The sequence below is a fragment of the Pantherophis guttatus genome, chromosome 3 (genome assembly GCF_059756535.1).
Source record: "Pantherophis guttatus breed Tessera chromosome 3, ASM5975653v1, whole genome shotgun sequence".
Classification (NCBI taxonomy): Eukaryota; Metazoa; Chordata; class Lepidosauria; order Squamata; family Colubridae; genus Pantherophis; species Pantherophis guttatus.
Window position 1 is genome coordinate 44316208 of NC_142065.1, and position 24940 is coordinate 44341147.

At 37.5% G+C, this 24940-nt stretch overlaps 1 protein-coding gene across 7 annotated transcripts in view; it reads right to left on the reverse strand.

The window, feature by feature from the left end:
- Positions 1-15169: 15169 nt before the first annotated feature.
- The window catches only part of PFKFB2 (6-phosphofructo-2-kinase/fructose-2,6-biphosphatase 2), a 43298-nt gene continuing 33527 nt past the window's right edge, over positions 15170-24940 (reverse strand). For all 7 annotated transcript variants that reach the window (XM_087889391.1, XM_087889390.1, XM_034414354.2 and 4 more), the window contains one exon: positions 15170-18943. In XM_087889391.1, coding sequence (XP_087745517.1) covers positions 18920-18943 — 24 coding nt within the window. In that variant the 3' untranslated portion in view covers positions 15170-18919. The remainder of the gene's footprint in view (positions 18944-24940) is intronic.

Below are 24940 nucleotides of genomic sequence, written 5' to 3' on the forward strand. Positions count from 1 at the left end.
ATTGTCCAAACCACCTAAGGGCAGGGCATGAAGTAACAAATGGAAACTTATCAAGGAGAGATCCAACCTAGAATTAAAGAAAAATTTCCTGATAGTGTGTAATGGCTTTACTCCAGAAGTTGTAGGTGTTCCAACACGGAAGGGTTTTAAGAAGAGATTGGACAGCCATTTTTCCGGAAAAGTATAGGGGTTTGGAGAGAAGACCTTCAACTTTGGACCTTCTTCCAACTATTATTCTGTATTCTATATTCATGGGTACTTTGTCAAATGCTTTCCCAAAATTGAGATACATGTATCAAATAATTTGCATTCCCACAAGCTGTCAAAGAACTTAACTAATTAAAAAATGGGATAAGATTAGACCAGGATATATTTGTTTTTGATAAGGCAGTGATAACATCTGGCAATTGTTTTCAGCTTTGTTACAGACTGGCTTGTTTATGAAACACTAGAGATTCATACATTAGATTGACTAGAGACTATACTTTTCTGGAACTTCCTTCTTTTTTGGACAAAGGAATATTGTTCTGCTTCAGATATTTGGCGCTTCACAAATTTTTGCAAGATTTTTCACATATAATAGATGAGAGTTCAGCCAGACTATCAGTTAGCCTCTTTAGTATCCTTGGATATAATTTATCTAGCTATGGAGATTTAAATTCATTTAAAATAAACAGGAATTCCCTGACAATGTTTTTTATTTTAAAACTTCAATCCTACGCATTTGCTCTGCTGGACTAATATGGAGGTTGAGGAGCTGTGCCTTTTGTCACCTATTAGCATTTTACCTTATAACTAAGCAGTTCATACAGGGATCACCCATTTTTCCCCTTTCCCCCCCAACTTGCCAAAAGAAACATTTGGTTTTTTTAGCATCCTCTGCTAACCTTTTTTGAGCTTTTACATTTTTCTGACATTGACTGTATTTGTTTCTGCAGAGTTGTTATTGCCTGAAACACCTTATGATGTTTTTAAGAAGGAACATTTGGCCATTACAGAAGCTTTTAATTCAGTATCAGCACAATCTTCTCAGAGGCTATATTACCCATGAAAGCCAGCTGGATAACTTTAGGCTAGTCACTCTTTTCCAGCCCAGTTCACTTCACAGAGTTGTTGGTGTGAAGAAAATAGAAGGAGGAATGCATTTTGGATATGTTTGCTGCCTTGAGTTGTTTGTAAAAATAATAAAGACAGGATAGAATTAAATTAAATTAAAGTACTAAATTAAATTAAATTTTCTGAAGGCGATCCTTTGGAAGTTCAAACAGACTATAAGAATTTGGAACATTTGTCACCATCTTATACAGTACCAGGTCAGGTGGCCCCAATTTCCCATATTTTAATCATACACAACAAACAGACTGATTAGGGAAACGCTTTGCCACCTTCTTTCCTATTTCCTGAAAACAGGAATAACAGCACATATCAACCAATTATAATTTCCTTTTTCCTTCAGGAGTAAATTGTTGCAACTCTTCCATGACAATCAAGCAGCTGGGCATTTTGATATATTTCAAGCTACCTATCTCCCTATTGATGGCTTTTTGCAGCCTTGAGGTTCAACAGATATAAACAAATGATTCTTAAGAGATGGCAATTATATAAATATGTAATACTGCCTGACCTTTTGCCCAAAAGTTACCAAATGCTGAATAAAGATTTTATCTATTCATGGAATGGCAAAAAGAAAAAAAATGTTTAAAGTACAGTGGGGATTAAAGGTAATGTGTGCATTCTCACTGGCAGTGCTAAATTCTTATTTTGCATGGTTTCCTTGCAGTCTGCATTAAAGACCCTGAGCACTGCTTCTGAATCTCCTGTCAAGTCCAGTCAGGAGCCAAGTTAAAACAAGTAGCAATAAAGATTTCCTTTTATTATTATTATTATTGTAAATTTTTATTCATAAACATTTTTGAAAAACAGTGCATTGTCAGAGCATCCTTTACAAATAGAACAAAACCAACAAGAGTTGGTAGTAAATCTTAGCACACAAACTAATAGCAATAATAATAATATAATAGCAGTAATAATAATATAACCAAAATGTTGAAACTAGGTGTCAGTTTTGGAAGACAATTGTCTTTTTGCTTCTAAACTGCCACATATTTTAGCTGAGGAAGTTGGGAGGGGGTTGTTGTTGGAGCGGTAGAAAGTTACTCATAACAATATTCCATACTCAAGGACTTTTGCCTGACTTTTGCCTGAGTCTGATGGAGACTGCCTGAAGATTGTATCCGGTGGAGTGTGAAGGGTTGATTGGACAATGTGATGAACTTGTAGGTGTGGGGCACGGCTGTGAACTCTTAGCTGGGTGGAGAAAGCTTTCAGATTCAGGTTTTCCCAGATGTGCCAACATGACATCTCTAATAAATTGGAACTTTGAGGAACCTCAGGCCTCGGAGCTTTATTTTGTTGGGGGTGTTCCTTGGAACCCTGCCACTAGGTTTCTTCTTACATTAGCTTATTTACCGTATTTTCCGGCGTATAAGACGACTGGGCGTATAAGACGACCCCCAAATTTTCCTGTTAAAATATAGGGTTTGGGCTATACTCGCCGTATAAGACTACCCCTCTTCCAACGCACACCAAATAAAAATTAAAAAAACATCAACTGGCTCACCCACAATGTAAAAGCAGCTGTGCTAGACCCAAAATGGCCCCTGAAACAAGCAGGAACCTCACACAGCCACAAAAAGCCACAAAAAACAACTTTCACACTTTACACACACACAACACAACACAACACAACTGGCTCATCCACAATGTAAAAGCAGCTGTGCTAGACCCAAAATGGCCCCTGCAACAAGCAGGAACCTCACACAGCCACAAAAAGCCCCAAAACCCAACTTTCACACTTTACACACACAAAATTCCACATACAGCTTTGTGAGATTTTGTGTGTTTGTGTAGTTAGAGTGAAACACTACAGAAACACACTAAATCTCAGAAAGCTGCACAAATATTATTTTATTTTATTTTATTTTTATTTTTATATGAAAGCTAAATTTAAAACTTCCTAAACTTTAAATGGCTAGGTCTAAAAAAGAACAACTAAAAAAAACCCCAATTAACTATTTTTTTTTTAAAGATCCCAAAGGGGAAAAAAACTTACCCAATAGAACAGGGGTCTCCAACCTTGGCAACTTTAAGACTTGTAGACTTCAACTCCCAGAATTCCTCAGCCAGCTTTGTTTTGCTGGCTGAGGAATTCTGGGAGTTGAAGTCCACAACTCCCTGCCTGCTTGATTGCAGGCAGGGAGTTGCTTGCTGATGGAATGGATTCAGGCAAGCGAAGCAAGGCAAGCAGCTAAGGCAGTGGTTCTCAACCTTCCTAATGCCGCGACCCTTTAATACAGTTCCTCATGTTGTGGTGATCCCCAACAATAAAGTTATTCCTAAAACCATCAAAAATATGTGTTTTCCGATGGTCTTAGGCCAGGGGTCCCCAACCTTTTGGACCTCAGGAACCACCAACTTCATAATTTTAAATTTTGCGGACCACTAATACGAATCCAGTGCACCGCTTGCTGAAGCACCTGGACTCCCAGTACGGGATGGGGTCCTTCAGGCACTCTCCCTCCTGTCTGTCTCTCTCTCTCTGTCTCCCACTCTTTCTCTCTCATTCTCTCTTTCTCTCTCTCTCATTTTCGCGCTCTCTCTCTCCCTCTCTTTCTTTCTCTCCCACTCTTTCTCATTCTCTTTCTCTCTCCCCCTCTCTCATTCTCTTTCTCTCTCCCCCTCTCTCATTCTTTCTTTCCCCCACTCTTTCTCTCTCTCCCCCCTCATTCTCTTTCTCCCCCCTCTTTCTCATTTTCTCTCTCTCTCTCTCATTCTCTCTCTGATTCTTTGATTCTCTTTGATTCTCTGTCTCTTTCTCTGTCTCTCATTCTCTCTCTCTCTCTCTCTCTGATTCTCTCTGTCTCTGTCTCTTTCTCTCATTCTCTTTCATTCTGTCTTTTTCTCTCTTTCTCTCTCTGTCTCACTCTGATTCTCTCTCATTCTCTCTCTGATTCTCTGATTCTCTTTGATTCTGTCTCTTTCTCTGTCTCTCATTCTCTCTCTCTCACTCTCTCTGATTCTCTCTGTCTCTTTCTCTCATTCTCTTTCATTCTGTCTTTCTCTCTCTTTCTCTCTCTGTCTCACTCTGATTCTCTCTCTCTCATTCTCCCTTTCATTCTTTGTCTCTTTCTCTCTCTGTCTCATTCTGATTCTCTCTCTTTCTCTCTCATTCTCTCTCTCTCTCATCTCATGGGCCAGCCAGTGTCTTGGGGCTGAGAGGAAGTCAAGCATCTCCCTGAGAGACTGAGGGCCGAAAGAAGTGTGGGAGCGAAGCACTACTTGAACTTGTGCGGCATGAGCATTCGCCTTGGTATATTTGCGCCAGCCGATGGCCAAGGCAGCCCTCATCTGTCTGCTGAAAGTGCAGCATCAGGATTCTGCCTTGCTATATTTACTCCAGAACTCGGAGCGGTAAATGGTGACTGGTCCGGGAAGCAGCTGGATTTTGCAGTCCCAAGCATTAGGAGATGAGGGCTGCCACTCTTACAGCGCTCTTAAAGCGGAGAGAAAAAGCCGGATGCCGCTCTCCATTGCAGACATCAGATCGCCCCCCTGCAAGCTCTCCTCTCTCAAGCAGTCAAACCAAAGTTTCCAGCCCCGCTTCAGGGAGCGCTCCTCGAGAGACGAGAGTTTGCAGAGGGCCGATTTGGCATCTGGATTAGAGAGCAAAATCCAGCTGCTCTCCGGACCAGTCACCATTTTCCACTCCGAGTCCCAAGCATTAGGAGATGAGGGCTGCCACTCTTACAGCGCTCTTACAGCGGAGAGAAAAAGCCGGATGCCGCTCTCCATTGCAGACATCAGATCGCCCCCCTGCAAGCTCTCCTCTCTCAAGCAGTCCAACCAAAGTTTCCAGCCCCGCTTCAGGGAGCGCTCCTCGAGAGACGAGAGTTTGCAGGGGGCTGATTTGGCATCTGGATTAGAGAGCAAAATCCAGCTGCTCTCCGGACCAGTCACCATTTACCACTCCGAGTCCCAAGCATTAGGAGATGAGGGCTGCCACTCTTACAGCGCTCTTAAAGCGGAGAGAAAAAGCCGGATGCCGCTCTCCATTGCAGACATCAGATCGCCCCCCTGCAAGCTTTCCTCTCTCAAGCAGTCCAACCAAAGTTTCCAACCCCGCTTCAGGGAGCGCTCCTCGAGAGACGAGAGTTTGCAGGGGGCTGATTTGGCATCTGGATTAGAGAGCAAAATCCAGCTGCTCTCCGGACCAGTCACCATTTACCACTCCGAGTCCCAAGCATTAGGAGATGAGGGCTGCCACTCTTACAGCGCTCTTAAAGCGGAGAGAAAAAGCCAGATGCCGCTCTCCATTGCAGACATCAGATCGCCCCCCTGCAAGCTCTCCTCTCTCAAGCAGTCAAACCAAAGTTTCCAGCCCCGCTTCAGGGAGCGCTCCTCTAGAGACGAGAGTTTGCAGGGGGCTGATTTGGCATCTGGATTAGAGAGCAAAATCCAGCTGCTCTCCGGATCAGGAGCCATTTACCACTCTGAGTCCCAGGCAACAGAAGAGGAGGGCTGCCTTGCGCCACTCCTGACACAAATATACCAAGGCGGACTGCTGTTGCCGTACAAATGAAAGTAGTGCTTCACTCCCACAGCTTCCAGCCATCGCAAACGCCGCTTCTTCCCGCTCCTGCCGCCCCCTCCCCCACCGCCACAACAGCACCATTCATTCCGGATGGCGAGGGCTGCGCTCGTTTTTCTGTATTGCACCACCTGCAAAACCCCTGTGAAAGGGTTGTTTGACCCCCAACCACTGAGCTAAGGTAAGCAAGCCGGAGGGGGAAAAGTTTTTCCCTTCTCCGTGGCTCTGGCAGTCCCAGCTGAATTGCCTGATTAGCAGGCAAAGCTGGGATCGTCAGAGCTTAGATCGCCAGAGCCATTTAAGGCTCGTCAGAGTCTTTCGGGCTGGTCTGCCTGGTTACAGGAGAACGACACCCGGCGTATAAGACGACCCCCGACTTTTGAGAAGATTTTCATGTGTTAAAAAGTCGTCTTATACGCCGGAAAATACGGTACATTTTTATCAATTACTATGTTTATAGTTATATACCTCTTTACTTTCAATACTTATTATATTAACATTTATAATCTTTCTTTCTCTAATTTCTACCTCTTTTCTCTATCCATTCATAAAATTTATTCCATGTCCGATAGTATTCTGAATGTTCTTTATCTTTAATTTTTAAAGTTAATCTGTCCATTTCAGCACAGTCCCAAATTTTTCTAATTACAACCTTGTCCTGGGGGATGTTCATATTTTTCCAGTATTTCCAGCAATAAAGATTTCTGATTTACAGTCAAGTCCTCATCAAGAATTAACATGTTGGTTAGTTTGTGAAGCTGGCATCAATATTTGATTTCATGATTGGCATATGCACCGCTCCGAGTCCTTCGGGAGAAGAGCGGTATATAAATTAAATTATAAATAAATTATAAATAAATAAGTTTATTTTGTTTTCTATGTTAGCAATTTTTTAAAAAGTGTGATTGTTTGTCCAACCGAATTGCCCCCGATGACATATCTAAGCATATAACTTTGAGAATAAGAAAGCATATATTTTGTTGGAATAATGTTTTGTAGCAAAAAAGAATGTTTTGTAGCAGCCATCATCAGCTAATTGTTTTTCTGTGACTGGTTAGTTGCAGGAAATGGAGAATTAGATCCAAGGTTTTTTTTTTTAATCTAAAAAAGGAAAAAAAAATTGATTGCTTGGAAGGACAACGCAGTGCATACCTCTAAATAAACAGTGGACATTTTTGAATTGTCGCAGCCATATAAATTGAAATTATAAAGAAACAAAAAAGTGAAATGTCTTTTATTTCACATAAGATTAGGAATGTCCTATGCCCAAGTTAACTGAGCCAGTATCTCAGGTGTATCTCAAATTTATTATTGTTCCATTCCCCAAATGAAAGATTTATATAAGATCTCTGATTTCCACTCTTCTTTTATTTGAGAAACAATCTTAGAGTTTTGGCTTTGAGAAGTGGAGTGCTGTGTACTAACAGACAAGTGTTAGGTTCTAGAGGCTATTAACCCATTTGTACTTCTGGTAACATTCAGGATTTGTAAATATCTATACAGCATATAAAAACAGCTCATTATAAACTCCTATGTAGTTATCCGAGAGATTACTTACTCCAAATAATGTCGGCTCACTTTAGGCATACTCACAGACATTAGAAATATTTGTAGTCTACAATATATTTGAGTTGAACATTATAAAAAATCACTTTAACATACAGGATCTTTCTAAATATTACACAGGTACAGTTAAAAGAGTTCATTAAAGAGTTCTTCACCAGAAATTCCTTCAAGGATTCTCTTTTCAACATAGTTCACAAACCCCAAAACCGAAATCCTGCATTCTTAAATAAGAATTACAATATTTCAGATATATTTAGATTTTCTAGCCAGTCTAGCACCTTTCTACACTACTGCAAATTATCAGTACAATCATGTAATGACTCACCTTCACTCCTATCTTCTTCTGGGATAGGCTAGGGCCATGATGGCAAACCTATGGCATGCGTGCCACAGGTGGCATGCAGTGTCATATCTGCGGGCATGTGAGCTGTTGCCCTAGCTCAGCTCCAGCCCGCATGCGTGTACCAACTAGCTGATTTTCAGCTGGCCCTGCCCATGCCACCCCTCCTCTCCCAGGAGTCTCCACGCAGCCCGTTTTGGATACCAGGTAGGTATCAGGAAAAAAATGCTTTGAAAAGCCTCTGACGATCCCAGCTGAGCCGCGCGATCATCAGAGGCTTTTTTTTTTTACTTTTAAAAGCATTTTTTCGTTGGAAGAAGTTATAGAAAAAATGCTTTTAAAAGTAAAAAAAAAAGCCTCTGATGATCATGCGGCTCAGCTGGGCATTGTGGGGGGGGGGTGCAGGGATTTTTGCTACCGGTTCTCCGAACCACCCGTTGCCATCGCTACTGGATCGAGTGATCCAGTCCGAATCGGGAGCATTTCACCCCTGGGTTATGGTTATTGGATTCTGAACAAGACAAACGGAGACAGGAACAATTGGGAGGGAGGATACCTGTGAGAAAGGAGAACATTGTAACTTTAATTTTCTTGAAATCAGCAACAAAAATTACAAAAAAAAATTTCTTAGGCCTACATGTATATGGAATTACTTTTTCCAGCATCAGAAAGACTTCTGGTTTTTCTGTTGAAATTGTTCCCCCTTAAAATCTTTTATCTTCAAGAACATACACTAGCAATGGTATAAAATAAATGGCATGCTTTTCAAATGTCATCATAAAAACATATGATAAGTCATGTGATTTACAGACTACTATGATCAGATTCACTGGATTGAAATTGATTCCTGGGTCAATTCAGAATTCAGATGGGAGACAGGAGGATTTTAAAAAGGGACATGTGCTCCTTTTGCCAGATTTCTGGTAACCCGAGACAGGTTGAAATGCAATAAACTGACAAGAAAAGGAGTGTCATTGCTCTCATTCAACAGGCATATTTATTTTATTTCACTGCTTTTGTTGGTGACCACAGCTTCTTGGTTCATATTTGTTATTTCTATTCTCCTTGCGGGATTCATGTTTAAGCATTGCTTTTCTAAAAGAACAGATTGATCACAGGGAAAATATGATATTTACTTTTTTTTGGCCTGTCATATTGTATATTTGCATTTCTTTGGCAGCTCTAATTCTTTCACCAACATTTCTGGATTTGATTGATAGCCCTTTCTTTGTGAAGTTAGGAAGAGATAGATAAGATAAAATAAAAGATAGCCTTTGAATCACTGATTCCTTTTGGGGGATTAATCCAATTTGGTTTAGATGCTCAAACTGTTGAAATGAATCATTCTGGGTAAAACTATTTTTCTACATATTTGTTCTGTCCCCGTTTCACACACGCATACAAACAGACAGCCGGGGGTTAAATAAACTGGCAGACAACCAATTCTTCCGATAAGAAGCTTGGCAGCAACCTAGTAGCTGCTTCCCAAGAACTTTACTCAATAAACAAAATACACACAGTCAAGAATTGTCCAGTTCGTAAAATAAATCCAAGGCCGATAATGTTGTTTCTAAAGATGCAATGTGACTCGATAGTAGTTAGTTTTGTCCGTCACAGAGTCTGAATGGCCACCTCACCCCCTTTTATACCCTGTGGGGTGTGGTCCAGTGGCTCAGCTTAATCTCTGGCATGCCTTTTCTTCTGTTGCGCGCGCTTATCTCTGCGACCCTGCCAAGGATCCAGCCAAGACTCATTACCCTCATCACTGTCCACCTGTGGCTGCATGGACGTGCTTGGCCCCGGCCCTATCTCTTGCCCTTCAGCGGACACCGAAGGCATTGCCAGAGAGGAGGGTCCTGGAGAGGGAGGCCTTGCCAACTCCTCTCCTTCACTCTCGGAGTCCTCTCCTGCCGATGACACAGGCTCAGGTAATGGAGCCACAACCATATTCAAAATATCTAAATCAGTTTAGCGGCAATCTGTCTGAATCACTGTTGAACTGAATCTCTGTATTTTGGCATAGGTAGAATTTCTAATTATACTCTGGTGACCTCTACTATTTATATAGTAAATATAAATGGTGGTATTGTTGTATTACACCAGATCCTGGATGCCAATTGAATTGTATGTCTTCAGTAGCTTCCAATAATTGACATGTTGAAGCGTTGTAGGAAACAGTAAGATATTTAGAAAATTGGGCCTCTTTTTTACAGTCAAAGGTGAATTATCAAATTTCCATAAGAATAAATGGAGCCATCGATTAGAGAAATGGAGATAAAGAGGGAGAGAGGTAGATAAGACAAAGAAAGAGACAGAAGCTCCCTGATGATGGGCTCCAGCACGAGTCTGAAAACTTGGAAGAATAAACTTTTGGTCCTGGTGACCAACTCAGATTGCATCCTGCAACAATTATCCTGCGACATATATTTACCTTCATTTGCAACAGAAGCTCCTCTCTTATTTTCTTGTCAGCTTTCAAAATGTCAACTTTTCAGTCATTTTCTAAAATACCTGGTGGTTTTTATGGAGAGCAAACACACTTCTGTGGAGCTATCTGATAAGAAAAGTATGAAAATCCAGAACGCTGACTTTTAGTCAAAAAGTCCAGCAGCAGCCATGCTTGATAACAACTCAGGCAGAAGTCACTACGGTGTGTGGACTTATTTGGAAAGCCTAGCTAGGAACTCTTGTAGCCTCATCCAGGGAAATACTTTGAAATTGCCTCTCCTAGTTATCTCTGCTTGCCAACCTTACAGGAATAGAAGAAACTTCCTTTGAAACAGTTTTAAAAAGTGGCTGAAGGGGTCACAAAAAGGAGAACATGTAACATCCATGACAGCGTTCCCCAACCTTTCTGGGTTGGTGGCCTGGAGTGGGGGGGGGGGGGGAAGGGGTTGAGAAGAGGGGATGGTTTTGTGTGAGGGGCAGGTGCACATGTGTGATGCACAGCTTCATTTGTGTGAGCAGTGGGCACATGCACCTGCTGCTTCCACAAGTGGGACTGTGAGCGCTGGTGCCCACCACTTGCACAAGTGTGGCGGAGGGCGCACATGCACACATTGGCCAGCCATTCATGCAGCATGATTGTGAATAGGTCACGGCTCAGTAGTGGGCCGGGGCCCACATGTTGGGGAACCCTGATCTATGATACTGGTTGCTTTAGCTGTGCTTTAATGGCTTTTATTGATGTAGAATGAATTTCTAGAATTTAAGGCTTAAAACCTATCAATTGTGTGTTATATCCTGCTACTAACTATATATGCATAATTTCATAATTTTATTTTTTTGGAGCATTCATTATTCTTATTGTCAAGGTTTCATTTAATAAGTAAAACTACTTTTGCTCTCATGAATTTAGTGTCAGGTTTCTTATATGAATCTCAACTATTCCATACCTCTAACAAAATAAATACAGTAAAAAGTGTCGAGTCCTTGGTCTCTTTGATTTTAATTATTTTTCTTGCAGACATTTAATTACCCAATCAGGTAATATCATCAGTAATAGAAGGGAATTGGGTTTGCTCTCAAGACCAATGGCTTTCCCCTTGGTGGAAATGTTGTTAGTGGTTCATTGATTAACTGTTGTTAATTGTTAGCTTGTTTGCCAGAGTTGGTAGTACCTTGATTTGGGTATAATATGCTACTTGATTGTTGGACTAGTATTAATATTGCTGTTAATCTCTGTTTATCTGGGTGTTGACTGCTGGTGAGAGGGTGCTTTGGTCTTTTTGTTTCCTTTTTGGCTTTTAATAGTCACCCCAAAAATACAGAAATTAAGATGAGGAGCGCAGTCAATCCTTTTCACTTGACCTTCTGATTTCATTTATTTCAAGATCACTCTGTGCAACATGGACTCCAGGCTGGAATGAAACCCAGAACATCAATGAAATGATATACTGCTGGTTGTATTTCAGAAAAATGCAGAGAAAAGTTGTTAGGTCAGAAAAGAAAAATAATAATTAGAAATATATATGATGGAAATGAACTCCTATTTACAAGGTATTGTTACCATTGTGCTATTGCAGCATGGTAAAGGTAGCTCTAAAAGACATTAGAAGCCAACAAAGAACTAAGAAAAATATGTTTATTTTAAAACTAGTTCTTGTGCCTCCACACATTTGCATTTCAATGCTTTAACTTTGTATATTCAGGTAGTCCTTGATCCACAACAGTTTGTTTAAGTTTGTTTGAAATTATAACTGCACTGAAAAACTGCAGAAATTATAACTGCAGTTAAGTGTGAAAAACTACTTTTGATAGTTTTTCATACTTACAACTGTTGTAGCATCCCCAAGGTCATATGATCAAAATTCAGATGCTTGGCAACTGGCTCATATTTATAACAGTTGCAGTGTCCCAGAGTCATGTGATCATTTTCTGAAAAGCAAAGTTAATCGGGAAGCCAGATTCACTTAACAAATGTATAACTAACTTAACAACTGAGTGACTCACTTAATCACTGTGGCAAGAAAGGTTGTAAAATGGGGCAAAATTCACTTAACAACTGGCTTGCTTAGTAACATAAATTTTGGGCTCAATTGTGGTTGTAGGTTGAGGTTGTGTGTGTGTGTGTATAGTTTAAACAATTCAAATACTGCCCAACTCCAATTAAGTTGTGGTTGGGTTTTACTTAAAAACCAAGAAACAATAAAAAGAGATATATAATATAAATCATATATATCCAGAAGACAAATCCTATGTACTAACAATCCATAGCAGCTCAATGACCATCCTTACCCAAGAGTAGCCAGCTTTTCAATGACTTTCTGAATGTCATGACGGTGGGAGCAGTGGTGGGTTCTTCCCGGTTCAGCCTGGTTCGGCCGAGCTGGTAGCAGTGACGATATGACGTCACCGAACCAGTTCTCTTTGTCCGGGAGCTGGGCCCTCCTACCCACCCCCACGTTATTTCTACCTTTTATTTCTTCTGTTTTAGCCTAGCTGATAGGTGCAGCAGAGTGGATTGCCACACCTCAGCTGGGCAGATTTCCAACCCGCTTGTGCGAAGTGCATGCATGAAGAGAACTGGTAGTAAAGCCGGTTAGAACCTACCACTGGGTGGGAGCCATGCGGATCTCTGTGGAAATGCTGTTCCAGAAGGCAAGAGCTGTAGTATAGAGCATACCATCCAAGCCTGAAAGTGGAAAGCTGTCAGCTATTAAGTCTTGTCAGAATTTAACCCAAGTGTCTTCTGGGTGGCATTGACTAGAAATGTATATTTAGATTTCATCAGTATTTCCAAACTGATATTTCACCTCTCCCAACAGTTTCACACACATAGAGAACACACACCTAAATGTCTATATGTTCAGGAAGACCTGCCCATGGGAAGAAAAATTATTGGCAGTTTCTTCGTTGAGTAGGTGAGAGAGCACAGCAGCAGAATTGTCCAGTTAGTGAATCTGATAGCCTGTTTTCTGGACTGAGTTCTTTGCAATTTGTTCCAAAGAGTCTTAATTTAGTAAGCATTTCCTTAAGGTGACTTAAAGTCAAATTTACCAGCACACGGGAACAATTTAAACAAGGAGTGTGGATATGCCTTGAAATAACAACAACAATATAAACACAAAACACAGTAGACTTTTGAATTTGGAATGTAGAACTAATTTGGTGTTTAAGTTATTAAGGTATCAGACTAGAACTGACTTCTAGTCCCCACTCTCGTCCCCAATTAGGCACAGAGCATGAGATGACCTTAGGCCAGTCTGTCTCAGCTCTAGGAAGGAGGCAATGACAAACTACTTCCAAAGTCTTGCCAAGAAAACTGCAAGGACTTGCCCAGGCAGTTATCAACACTGACTCAGAAGCACAAAAAATAAAAATTAAATTGGAATGCATGCCAATAGTTTTTTTTCTTTACCAGCAACCGAATGCCTGTTCATAATGATGCTATAGCTTCTAAACAGAAACATGTTTTTTGGTAATGAGTTCTTATGGGAAATGAACAACAGATTTTAGTAACAAAAATCGTTTCCCTCTTTTTTCTAAAATTCCTCATTTCCTTTTATTAATATGCTTTCATTTGCCCTTTGTGCATTGGAATGGAGTTTGAATAGAGTGTTTGTTAGATAATTATTAGTTTTGCAACTGAATTGTGAAAAACTTAACATTAGCATATATGTACCAAAGATCTAAATGTAATTCAATTCCAAACGGCAAGAGAGAACAAAGATTTAAATGTAATTCAGTTCCCAACAGTAAGAGGGGGGGAAAAACGTTTTCCTGTTTAATTTGTGGATGAATGATTCTAAACATCATAAGGCTATGGAGCTCAAACTATTAACCTCTCTGTATAAAAGTACTGTGCAATATAAAATCCCCAAGGGATAAGGAAGATAAAGAATAAAATATCAACTTTCTCTTTAAATTTGGATGAGAAAATATCTGGCCAACTTTCCTTTGAAATGAAAATGCAGTAATTCCCTTAATATTGCGATTGTTTGATTTGTGTATTTTCTGCCAGTAGCTATTTTTCACTGAAAAGAAATACAACATTTTGAACAACTGATTGGAATTATGAGGTTAATACTATAATGAAAACCGCTTCTATATTTTAAATATTCCATTTTAAAGAAATTAAGATAAGAGATGATAGACAGACAGACAGACAGACAGACAGAATGAATTTTCAATGAAATTCTCACTTATCATTGATAGGCGAGCCGCCTATTTTTCACAATATAATCATCTTTCAAATCTTACAATCTTCTTTATTTCACTTACATCCTAAGAGAAGATAGCATGAGGAACTTCCACACAATATGGGTAAGAAATCATAAGATAGCTAACCTTTAATTCTGGTCATGGCTTGACTTGGCTTGGCTCACAGGTACAATTAAGCAGGATTTAGAATCTATATTGCAGAGAAGCATAAATCCTGAAACACAAGACTTAATTGACCATTCTAACACAAGGAAAAAAGTGGAGCTTCATATGCCAATCACATGCTAGTTCCTGTCTCTCCTTACAATTACAATTGAGGGGAAATGTTCTGATCAGCAAATCAGAAAATTCTGATCAGTCATTAGTGATGGTATAACTATAGGTGAACTTGTTTTCAGCAAACCAGTCAGCTTCTATAAAGGCAATTAAGGACATTTTTATTTGTTACTGTATTGGTTAATATGACTTCAGCACATTCATGTGTGGTATGGGATAGACATATGCACACTCTCCCCCCCTCCCAGCTCAAAAAAACTTAAGTAAATTTCCACAAGTTTTGTTTTATCTTCAGCAGTTGATTCACCACTTTTCGTTGGATGCCTAGGAAAGGAAAGGCACCAGTGTCTTGCTCAAGAAGGGATATGATGGTATATCTTTTTCATTCCTGATCATGGGTAGAAACAGCACTGATATCTTTGACTGATGATTTTTGTTGCAACCTAGATGGTGGGAATGCACCCCTTCTGATCCCTCAGCAATGTTTGATACCATCAATCATGCTATCATTCTGGACTCCCTGTAAGGACTGGGTATCAGGACCATATTTTTAAATTGGTTCCACACCTTCCCAAGATGGAAATTCCAGGTGGTTTTGTGAACAGTAAAAAGGCTTTTGTAAGCAGTAAATTGTGTGAAAGAATGATGAGGCACAGCAATAGATATACACTGCTTGATTATTAGGCATCATCATAATTTATTATATAGGCACTAAGCATGAGTACCATTGTAAGAACTACAATTAGCACAATATTGCATTTAAGACATTAATTACAAATGGGTATGCTTCACATACGTTTCTAACCCATTCTCAGGTTAAGGCAACAATATGTCACTTACACCAGTTTAAGTTATACACACTTAAAAAAGAAATCATTTCTTCCTGACTAGAAAGCATTTTGGCTATTACAGTTTCTTGGTGACTCAAAATTTTGATAGGTCTGATCACTTTAGATTCAGAACTTTTCTTTCAAGTGTAGATGCTAGTATCAGAGAAAGAAATATTATCAATTAAGGAGACAAAATTGCTGAAATTACATTAATATGTCCTAGCATAAAAATATATATTATTTATCTCTTGACATTATCTTGTCATGTGAGAAACATTTTCATTACTTGTGCAAAATATTGTGTTTGTTGTGCATATCTGTATTAGTAAAGTACAGAATGTGTGTATGTTTTTAAATTAACCCATACTATGAATTTAGATAAAATAATACCGCAGTGTGGTACTGGTGCACTAAATGAGATGCTATGGTAATTTCTTTATTTTGTGAGCTACTCTAATTTTACCTTTGCAGTGAAATTGTAATGCTAAGGTTAAAATCGTATGTTTAGGGTATTTACTTCTGAATAAAAGCTAGAATTGCCTGTATAAGCCAATGCCAATAAAATCAAAATTTTGGCATTCATAGGAGTCACTAGTCCCTGTCTTTTTCACATGGAATGCACCATTTCCTGGATAAATTGAAGGGGTGTGTAAGGATAGTGTGAGGATAGAGTGTGAGGATAGTGAGGAGGGTAGGGTGAGGGTTCTTCCTCCATTTACTCCCTTTTAACAATGATCATCTGATTGCACATGGCCCATGATTTATTTATGGTTATGTGTTTTCTGTCAGAAAATAAAGATGAAAGAAAGTTCCACAGATGTATTTGGAGATAATCATTTTAAAACAAAATTTAAAATGTGGAAAAAAAATCTCTCCATTGAGAGTTAAGAGTTTTTAAATTTAAAAGAAAAGAGAAAAGTCACCATTGACAACGGCAACATTACCATCCCACCTTTAGAGGGGAATTTATCCCCTTTATTCATATTTTGCTCTGCTTAGAAATCATCTATCTCATTTGCACAAGTAATTCAAAACACTGCCACTAACTTATTTTTTAAAACTGTACTTAATGAACAACAGCAAGAAAATATGTATCCAGTTATATAAATCTTTCAGTTATACTGCTTTAACTTACCTGATATTCTATCTCTATTCAGGATACAGAGAGAAAAATACACAATGAGTTCTGTGCTACTTTTGCATGCCCACCATATACGAATTACAAGATGCCTTCTACTAGAAATAAGGCAAATTTTAAATGTTAGAGACCAAAATAGGAGGATAGAAGTTATGCTTTAAAGATCTTTCCAAGATCAATTGTTAATCATTTTGCATCAAGCACAGAAGTCAACTCTGATATCAAATGTATCTTAGCATTTCATATAAGTTTTTAAAATGTAAATTGTAGACTTAAGTTTGAAGGTATTTGCAACAGCAAAAGCAAACAGACATTTAATGTCATGCCAGTTTGGCCACTGCCATATAAGTTCATGGAGAAGTCAACATCAGCAAAATGGTAGGCACAGGTTCAATATTTACTGCCATAGGTACAAAAATAACATAACAATAGTTAAATATATTAATAACTTAAACTTATATACTGGCTTACAATGCTTTACAGCCCTTTCTAAGCAGTTTACAGAATCAACATATTGCCCCCAACAATCTGGATCTTCATTTTACCGACTTCAGAAGGATGGAAGGTTGAGTCAACCTTGAACTGGTAAGACTCAAACTGCCAAACTGCTGGCAATCGGCAGTCAGCAGAATTACCCTGCAGTACTGCATGCTAACCACTGTGCCACGATCAAAGCATGTAGCTTTGATGATGATACCACAGCATCCATCTTGCAGATTTTGACCTCCTCCACTGCAGACATGTTGGCCATAATATTTCTTTCAACAAAAAAATAAGAATCATGAAGAACAGAGCAGCAATTAAAAATCTTTAAAATATGGCAAGCAGATCTTTACCTGACTTTTTAGAAATCCAGATCATCCTTGTTTGGAGTTATGTAGCATTAACTGTTCCAATTAGTTCATGTAGATGGCACTTTTGGAAAAATCCTATGATTGGCCTAAATGATACTTCTGCTACTTTTATTATATATTAAAACAGCGGTCCCCAATCTTTGCGGCTTGGCGGCCTGGCGAAAGGGGAGAGGGGAATCAAGGCCACATGAACAGCTGGCTGGCACACACATGCAGTTCAACTTGTGCGAGTGAGAGGCTGATGGGCATGCACATGCACATTCAGCTCAACTTGCACAAGTTGAGCTGTGCGCACATGTGCTTACGTACCGGCCCACCATTCATGCAGCCTGATTGCAAATAGACTATGGCCCAGTAGTAGGCCATGGCCCATAGGTTGGAGACCCTTGCATTAAAAGGAATAATTGTTACTAAGAATTGCTTTCCACCCTTACATCAATGGTACATTTACTTAAAATTATCCCTAGTAAAATGGGAATATAGTTGTTTCAAACTGGTTAGCAAGCAATAATTCTACTTTTAATATTTATTAACTTTTGACTTTTCTCCTGAAATGAGAAAGGAAATAGCAAAGTCAAATTTATATTGTCTTTGCTATTGGAGACCTTATTGCTATCATTTTGGCTAAGATGTTTATACCCTGGAATCAGCATTTAAAAACTTAATCTTTATCATATCCCACAATGAGGATGAGTACCTGAGAGCTAGCCACTCAAGAACTATTGAAGACAAGAATTCAAGATTAAATGCCCTTGAAAGAAAGAGAACGCCCATATTTCCTGCAGTCTAAACTCTCCTAAACATTGAAGGAGATTCAAATGGACATTCTTGCTATTACCTGTTCAGCAAAATGTTCTGAATAGATCTTTTATTGTAAAATAATGTCTAGTATCACTGTTACTGCACTTATAACACTATAAATTCAAGTTAAAAGACTTGAATTTATTCAAGTCTTTTTTGAATTAGCTACAACATGTTTGAGAAGTAGATTTTTATGCAGTTATTTTTATATAAGGAAGAACTTTGTTAAGTCATATAGTGCAATCCACATACAATATTTAATGAACAAAGAAACAAAATCAGATTGGTATATGTATTTTGGAGAGGCAAAAAATTCTAACTTTTTTATGAGTCACATCTATACAATAAATCTCAACCTATTTAAATGTAGCTTAGATGTTATGGCTTTTCTATAAACGTATTACAAGAATGGTATTTCTTAGCATTTTAATTTGGTAGCCATAACATTTAAACAGGTATGAAATTGGTTTATAATTTTAATATTGATGCTTTTTAAGTTCCAGAAAGATGTGACTTAAAGACAACCAATAAGTGCATTAATAGTCCTTAAGAGCTTTAAAGCAAGCTTGTTCTAAGTTCAATTGCTGATCATTTAATATATATATATCATGAAGAAAATGTTCAGTACTCCATTTCCAGAGACACTAAAGAAGTTCAAAAAAATGAGACAATCCACCATGCTTTAAAGCCCCTGAGACAGCAGAAGCAGCTTCATTAAATAACCATTCAAGTAGTTCCAGTCGAAGGTGATTTTTTTTTTCAGAGACATCCACGAAGTTTTTCTATGACACAAATGGAATACTTCTACATTGCTAAGCCAGCTTTTTTCTAGAAAGGAGAAACCAGACATAACAATTAAAAGAATAAACACTTTTATCTGAAACAATATCATTATGAACCAGGTTCCTCATTTTTAAAAAAATGTAAATTTACAATGTTTACATGTGACATTGTTAAATTTAAAACAATGGCCTCAAAAAATTAAAAACTTTTTTGTCTTTTTAAAGAGGTTGGACCTGAACATTTTCATCCCTATATATTTAACTATCTATGTATTTCTCCTATCCCTTGAATATTTACTGTACCTCTTATAAACATTTTTTCCATCATGCCATTTTATTCTAATATAGACTGGTCTGTAATTATCTGGGACTTGAAACATTTCTGTTTCCCTTAAAATGTTCATTATAACTAACTTGGTGTAATACAGATTTTTTTAATATACCAGTTTTATAGATCCTATTACTGCAGTGGCATGTAAAAGCAACTTGCAGTTACCAAGATTATCCTTTAATTAGCTAGAGCATGATTGCTATCTCCTGCTCTTGCGCCTACTTCCACAAGTTGTTGTGGAAGAGAAAACAGAAGCTAGTTTATAGCTTGCTTGTAGCCTCCAAACCAGAGGTCTTCAAACTTGGCAGCTTTAAAACTTGTGGACTTCAACTCCCAGAATTCTCCAGCCAGCATAGCAATGTCTTAAAGCTGCCAAATTTGAAGACCTCTGCTCCGAACAATCCTGCAGTTTTCATGAAGGGTATTTTGTAATCAGTTGGTTTTGTACATTGAATAAGGAAAGGACATAATCTATTCTTTTGTTTCAGGCAACAAAATTTTTGATGGAGCCTCCCTGACAACCATTTTTCTAGCTTGAGAATGAACAGAACTGTTCCAACTGAATTTAAGACAGATTGATTCATTCTTCTAAAATCCCTGTAGCCACTGAAATAATTCAATTCTTTCTACAGAATAATTATGCTTAAGCTTCATGCAGATTTCCAATCACTATCACAACATTGGATTTTTTATTTTTTAAATATTTAATGGTGTATCACAGTTGTTTATCATGTACGACAAAGTATATCAAGACCCAATACGGCCAGATTCCTAGACAGACGTAGGCTCATTGTACTTAGGAATGCTATATTGTTAAGATACGATTCTTAATATTTACAGAGATGTTTGACTGACATCTTTGATTTGCTCATTAATTCTTTTTGTGCATTTATAATAGAAATTACCTGCTCACTAAATTAATATGTGTGTCTTATAGGCTTGAAGTTAAGAAATGTGTAGATGGCACAACTATTTGAAAACAAAATTTAAAAAATCTTTCATAAAATGTAAGATTAGTTTTCATAAAACTAATTCCAGTGTTAGTAGTTCTTGTTTTGTAGTTCAGGATACAAATAAGAATTTATATTTTAATTGTTCCTTTGAGAATATTTTTATATGAAATTACTCAACAAAATTTCCACAAATATAGTTATTTAATTTTCAGGCTTTTTTAAATAAGGAGAAATCTGAACTGGTTAGGTCTAGAAGTAAATTCAGGGGGGAAAAACCCTAAAAGTTTAGTCTAGTGCTCAAAACACCAGGCTAGAAACAAGGAGACTGGGAATTCTAGTTCCACACTTTGGGTGACTTTGGACCAGTTATTCTCTCCCAGCCCAACCTGCCACACAGGGTTTTTGTTCCGGGAGAAAATAGGAGAAAAGAGTATTAGGCATGTATGCCACCTTGAGTTATTTATAAATAAAGGTGAGGAACAAACAAACAAGCAAACATTATGCCTAGCTTCTCATCCAGATAATGATACTGTCAAACAATACTTATACACATATATTTATAAATATATAGCATGGGATAATAAGTGCAGTTTTCTTTTAAACGCTGCTTGAGAAGACATTGAAGTATGGGGCTCTGGAATGCCTTTAGTTATGCTTGGACATATACATGTGAGGATCTGCAAATGTGTGTGTCCATGGACTCCACCTCTATTTTGCAAAGCAGCCTGTTGTCCTTTCAAACTGTACAGAAATCAAAAAGTACTACTACATTTTTACTACTGCAAGAATTAATTATTTTTTAATGCATTGGATTTAATAGTAGTTCCCTTTGATTCAGGTTCAACTCTGAATGATATCTTGCAGACAACACTTTGTATGAGGGAGTGGAAACAGGTTTTCTAGGATTGAGGGGAGGGTGTTTTTCTTTAAGTTTTCATGACAAATCCAGCCATATATGTAGACTTCCCTGGTTGTTTCCAACCAAGTATTATCCTGCATAGCTTTTTAGAAGCTCAGCCAAGGTTGTCTGGGAATTGTCACCAAGTTGGGCATAATGACATTAAATGATGCTAAAGAAACGCAATACATACAATAGTTCAACTATTTTATTTACCTAGGCCACAAGAAAATCTGCAGCTTATATACACATATTTAAGATATGTCATTACCATATTAATATTTTAGTTTTCTTTATGAAAATAACAGCTATAAAAAAACCTCTATTATCTACCAGAGAGTTACGCAGCAATGTAAAATTCTTTCCAATGCACAAATACTTGAATTGTGCCTAAAATTCTCTAAATTGAAATACATTTGACCATAAGCTTTTTTTTTTTTTTGCTTTTAACTTCAAATCCTGCATAAATCTCTTTTAGTTTATGGAGTAAATGGGGCTTCAGATATGAAATAGAAGCATGTATGAAGGGCTTATTAAAAGTAGACTACTTTTTAAAAAATTCTGCACATTCATTCTAGACGTCCATGAATTTGCATCCTTTACATTCTTCTTTCTTTATATTTGAAATATCTTCAATTCCAAAGCTTAGTTTTAATAGATTTGTAATATCCATTAAAATAGCAATTCTCAGTAGAAACAGTTATTTTACTACACAAGAATACAACTTTCATAGATTAACTGAACAATACATTCTTGTTGTGAGCAAATTAATATTTAGAAAACTGAAACACAGCTATTGTAATATAAATAGCAGCTTCTGCACATGAGCCTAAATATGGCTATTGTTATAAAGGCACGCAACACAAACTGGGTCAAAGGATTTCACAATTATCTTGTGCTTCATTTTAGCTACAATTACTATAGTTAGCATTTGGATTCCCAAATAATAAATCAAGCTGTATAAAATGTCTATGGAGATTCTTAGTCATCAAGGTCATGGTTGCCCCAAAGGTGCTTTTTCAAGGGGCAACTGGACTTTGTTTTTCCTTTAAGACATTTCGCTTCTCATCCAAGAAGCTTTTTCAGTTCTGATTGAACGGTGGAGGATGGAAGGATTTATATTCCTTGCAATCATCCGGTTGTTAGCACTCTTTCTGAGAGTCATTGAGATGACTTGGAGGTTTATCTGTGCCCTCAGTGTCACCTGAATAGTACAAATAGGTGTGGAACCTTCCTGGAACTGCTAAAAGGACTCCTTTCCCTCCCTCCAAGTGGCCTCAATGACTCTTAGAAAGAGCGGTAACGATAATACTTCAGTCAGAACTAAAAAAGCTTCTTGGATGAGAAGTGAAATGTCTTCAAGGAAAAACAAAGTCCAGTTGGCCTTTTGAAAAAGCAACTTTGGGACAAGCACTATAAAAGCCTCCAGAGGGGTAGGTGATACTCAAATCATTGTATCATCTCAAAAGCTTAGTAAGGCTATTTTAAGGCCATTCTTATGTTGTCTGAACATGCATTGTATGTACAAATATTTCATTTTACAATGAATGCCACTTTGCTTCACCAAAGTGATGCTTCACAGGTAAAAATTTCAGCAGTATAACCACTCACATCTTTAACATGATACAGAACGTCAATGCTTCAAGCACTGAGTTTGGAAGAACCTTATGATCCAGTGACAGTCTCAGCAGAAATGTTGCCTCTGCATGGACACACATAAAGAACCTTCATAGCAACAATGCCAAGCCTTTCAAAGGATGCCTTAATCCTTTGAGGGGGGTTGCTCTATTTACAGCCCCACACTTGCAAAGTGCACCTTGTAAATATTTTGCATGGCTCTAGTAAGCATGGAATCTTTCTCTTAAAATTTTTGTGACCTACAAGTTAACTCATGTAGGTGGAAGACCTCCCAAAGATTCTCATCATTTTCCTATATGCGTCCTTGGCAAAATGAGAGACATTCATATTGCTTCTAGGTGAATAAATAATTAATATATATATATATATATTTTAAGGTGTTTGCTATAGTTTTTTTTTCAAGTCTATCATTAGAGAGCCAAATAAGCAAGACACCTTGCCCTCTAATTTGAATCACAATCATTTGTCCCAAGAAATCCATTGAAATATTTTTAATAAAGTGACAGATGAAGAAACATGATTAAAAATTTTAAGTTCTCCATGTATTCCAAACACTAAGTTCATATTTCACAGAACTATTCAAAGTAGAATCATAAATTCCTAGGAGAGTCAAAATCTCTCCTAGGAATTTATGATTCCACTTTTAATAGATCAAAAGATAAAAAGAGAACAAAGTTCTTATAAATGCTAGGAAACTGTTTTCTGAAATGAACTTCTTAAAGTCCAATGTATTTTACTTAAACATACTAAAGAGCAATTCAGTGACTCAACCTGGTCATAAAACAATGCTATTTTTTTCTGTCTTTTGAACTACTGGAGTTCAAATAAGAGATTGAAATCACCATAGATTTTTTAAATGTCTTGTTTAGGATGTTTCCTATTTAGAAGAGGACTGGGACAGAAAAGTAGAAAGGGAGACAGAAAGATAAGAAAGACAATATGATTTTTTTAAAAAAACAAAATCTGGTTGTTGTTTTTTTTATTTGATTTATATGCCGCCCTTCTCCGGAGACTCAGGGGACTCAGAGTTGGTAGCATTTGGGATCTTCTCTGATTGGCTAAAGTTTTAGGCTGTTCTAGACAGATTGATCTCCCCTTAACTTAACTTATAAAGACCGTCTCCTTTCAAATGTAAAAATCAAATCAAACAGTCAAGAAATATCACACTGTATTTTTAGACTGTTTCTATAATTGTGTCACAGAAAAACATCTAATATTTCATTCACAATGTTTTAGCATCCATTCTTAACATTGTGTATAAATTGTAGCAATTATTTTCCTTTCCACGTGAAATTTATAGTACAAGAATGAATTAACAGCAGCTGTTAATTGGTGGTGGAATTAAAAAAACCCTATCTTAAGGTCTTAGTCTGTTTTTGTTTTTGTTTTTTAAAAAAGCTATTCCATCTGACTCATTTCTTTTTCATTAGGATTTAAAATGATTCAACTAGCTGATAGCAAAACTGAGTTATGTTGAAAAGGACATATTTATCTTGGGCTAAAACATGCTGAAGTGAACAATATTATTACATTTAGCTGTTTAGCACGATAATCATTTTTATATATTTCTCAGCAAATCCATTTTTAAATTAAGCATTCTATAACACAGGATCTCCCTCCTAAACCTTCAGGATAGAGATTAAAATTTTCCTAAAACAATTGTATATGACAGTGAAACCAATCCTTTAATCACTTTCATCTTATCTGATTATACTTTAGAATGCTGTCAAAATTCCTAAGACTTTGGGGCATACAAAATTACGAATTAGATTTTAAGATATTGAAGTTTATGGTATCTAAGAGTTGCCTTGCATTACATTATATTTAATATTTTGGCACTTGCATTATGGAACATTCTCCTCCTTGGATATCCCTTTTTGTGTTCCACTTCCTCAAGACCTGTTTATATCTGGGCATCCCAAGGAACCAGAGACTTGTTATATGGCTCCACTGTTGAGCCATCTAAGCTCAACATTCAACAATCACCACTGTTGAGGTGGATTACTCTCTCTCTCTCTCTCTCTCTCTCTCTCCTTGAGGTTTGTACATATTTTTAGTTCAAATCATCTCCATTTCTTATGCTGATTTTTCTATTTTTAAATGAATTTATATATTTATATACATATTGTTTTTTATTGATTGTTATATGCCACCTACGATAACATCTCATGAGATAAGTGCTGTATACATAGTACTTATGTTATTAATATTAGCATACAAATA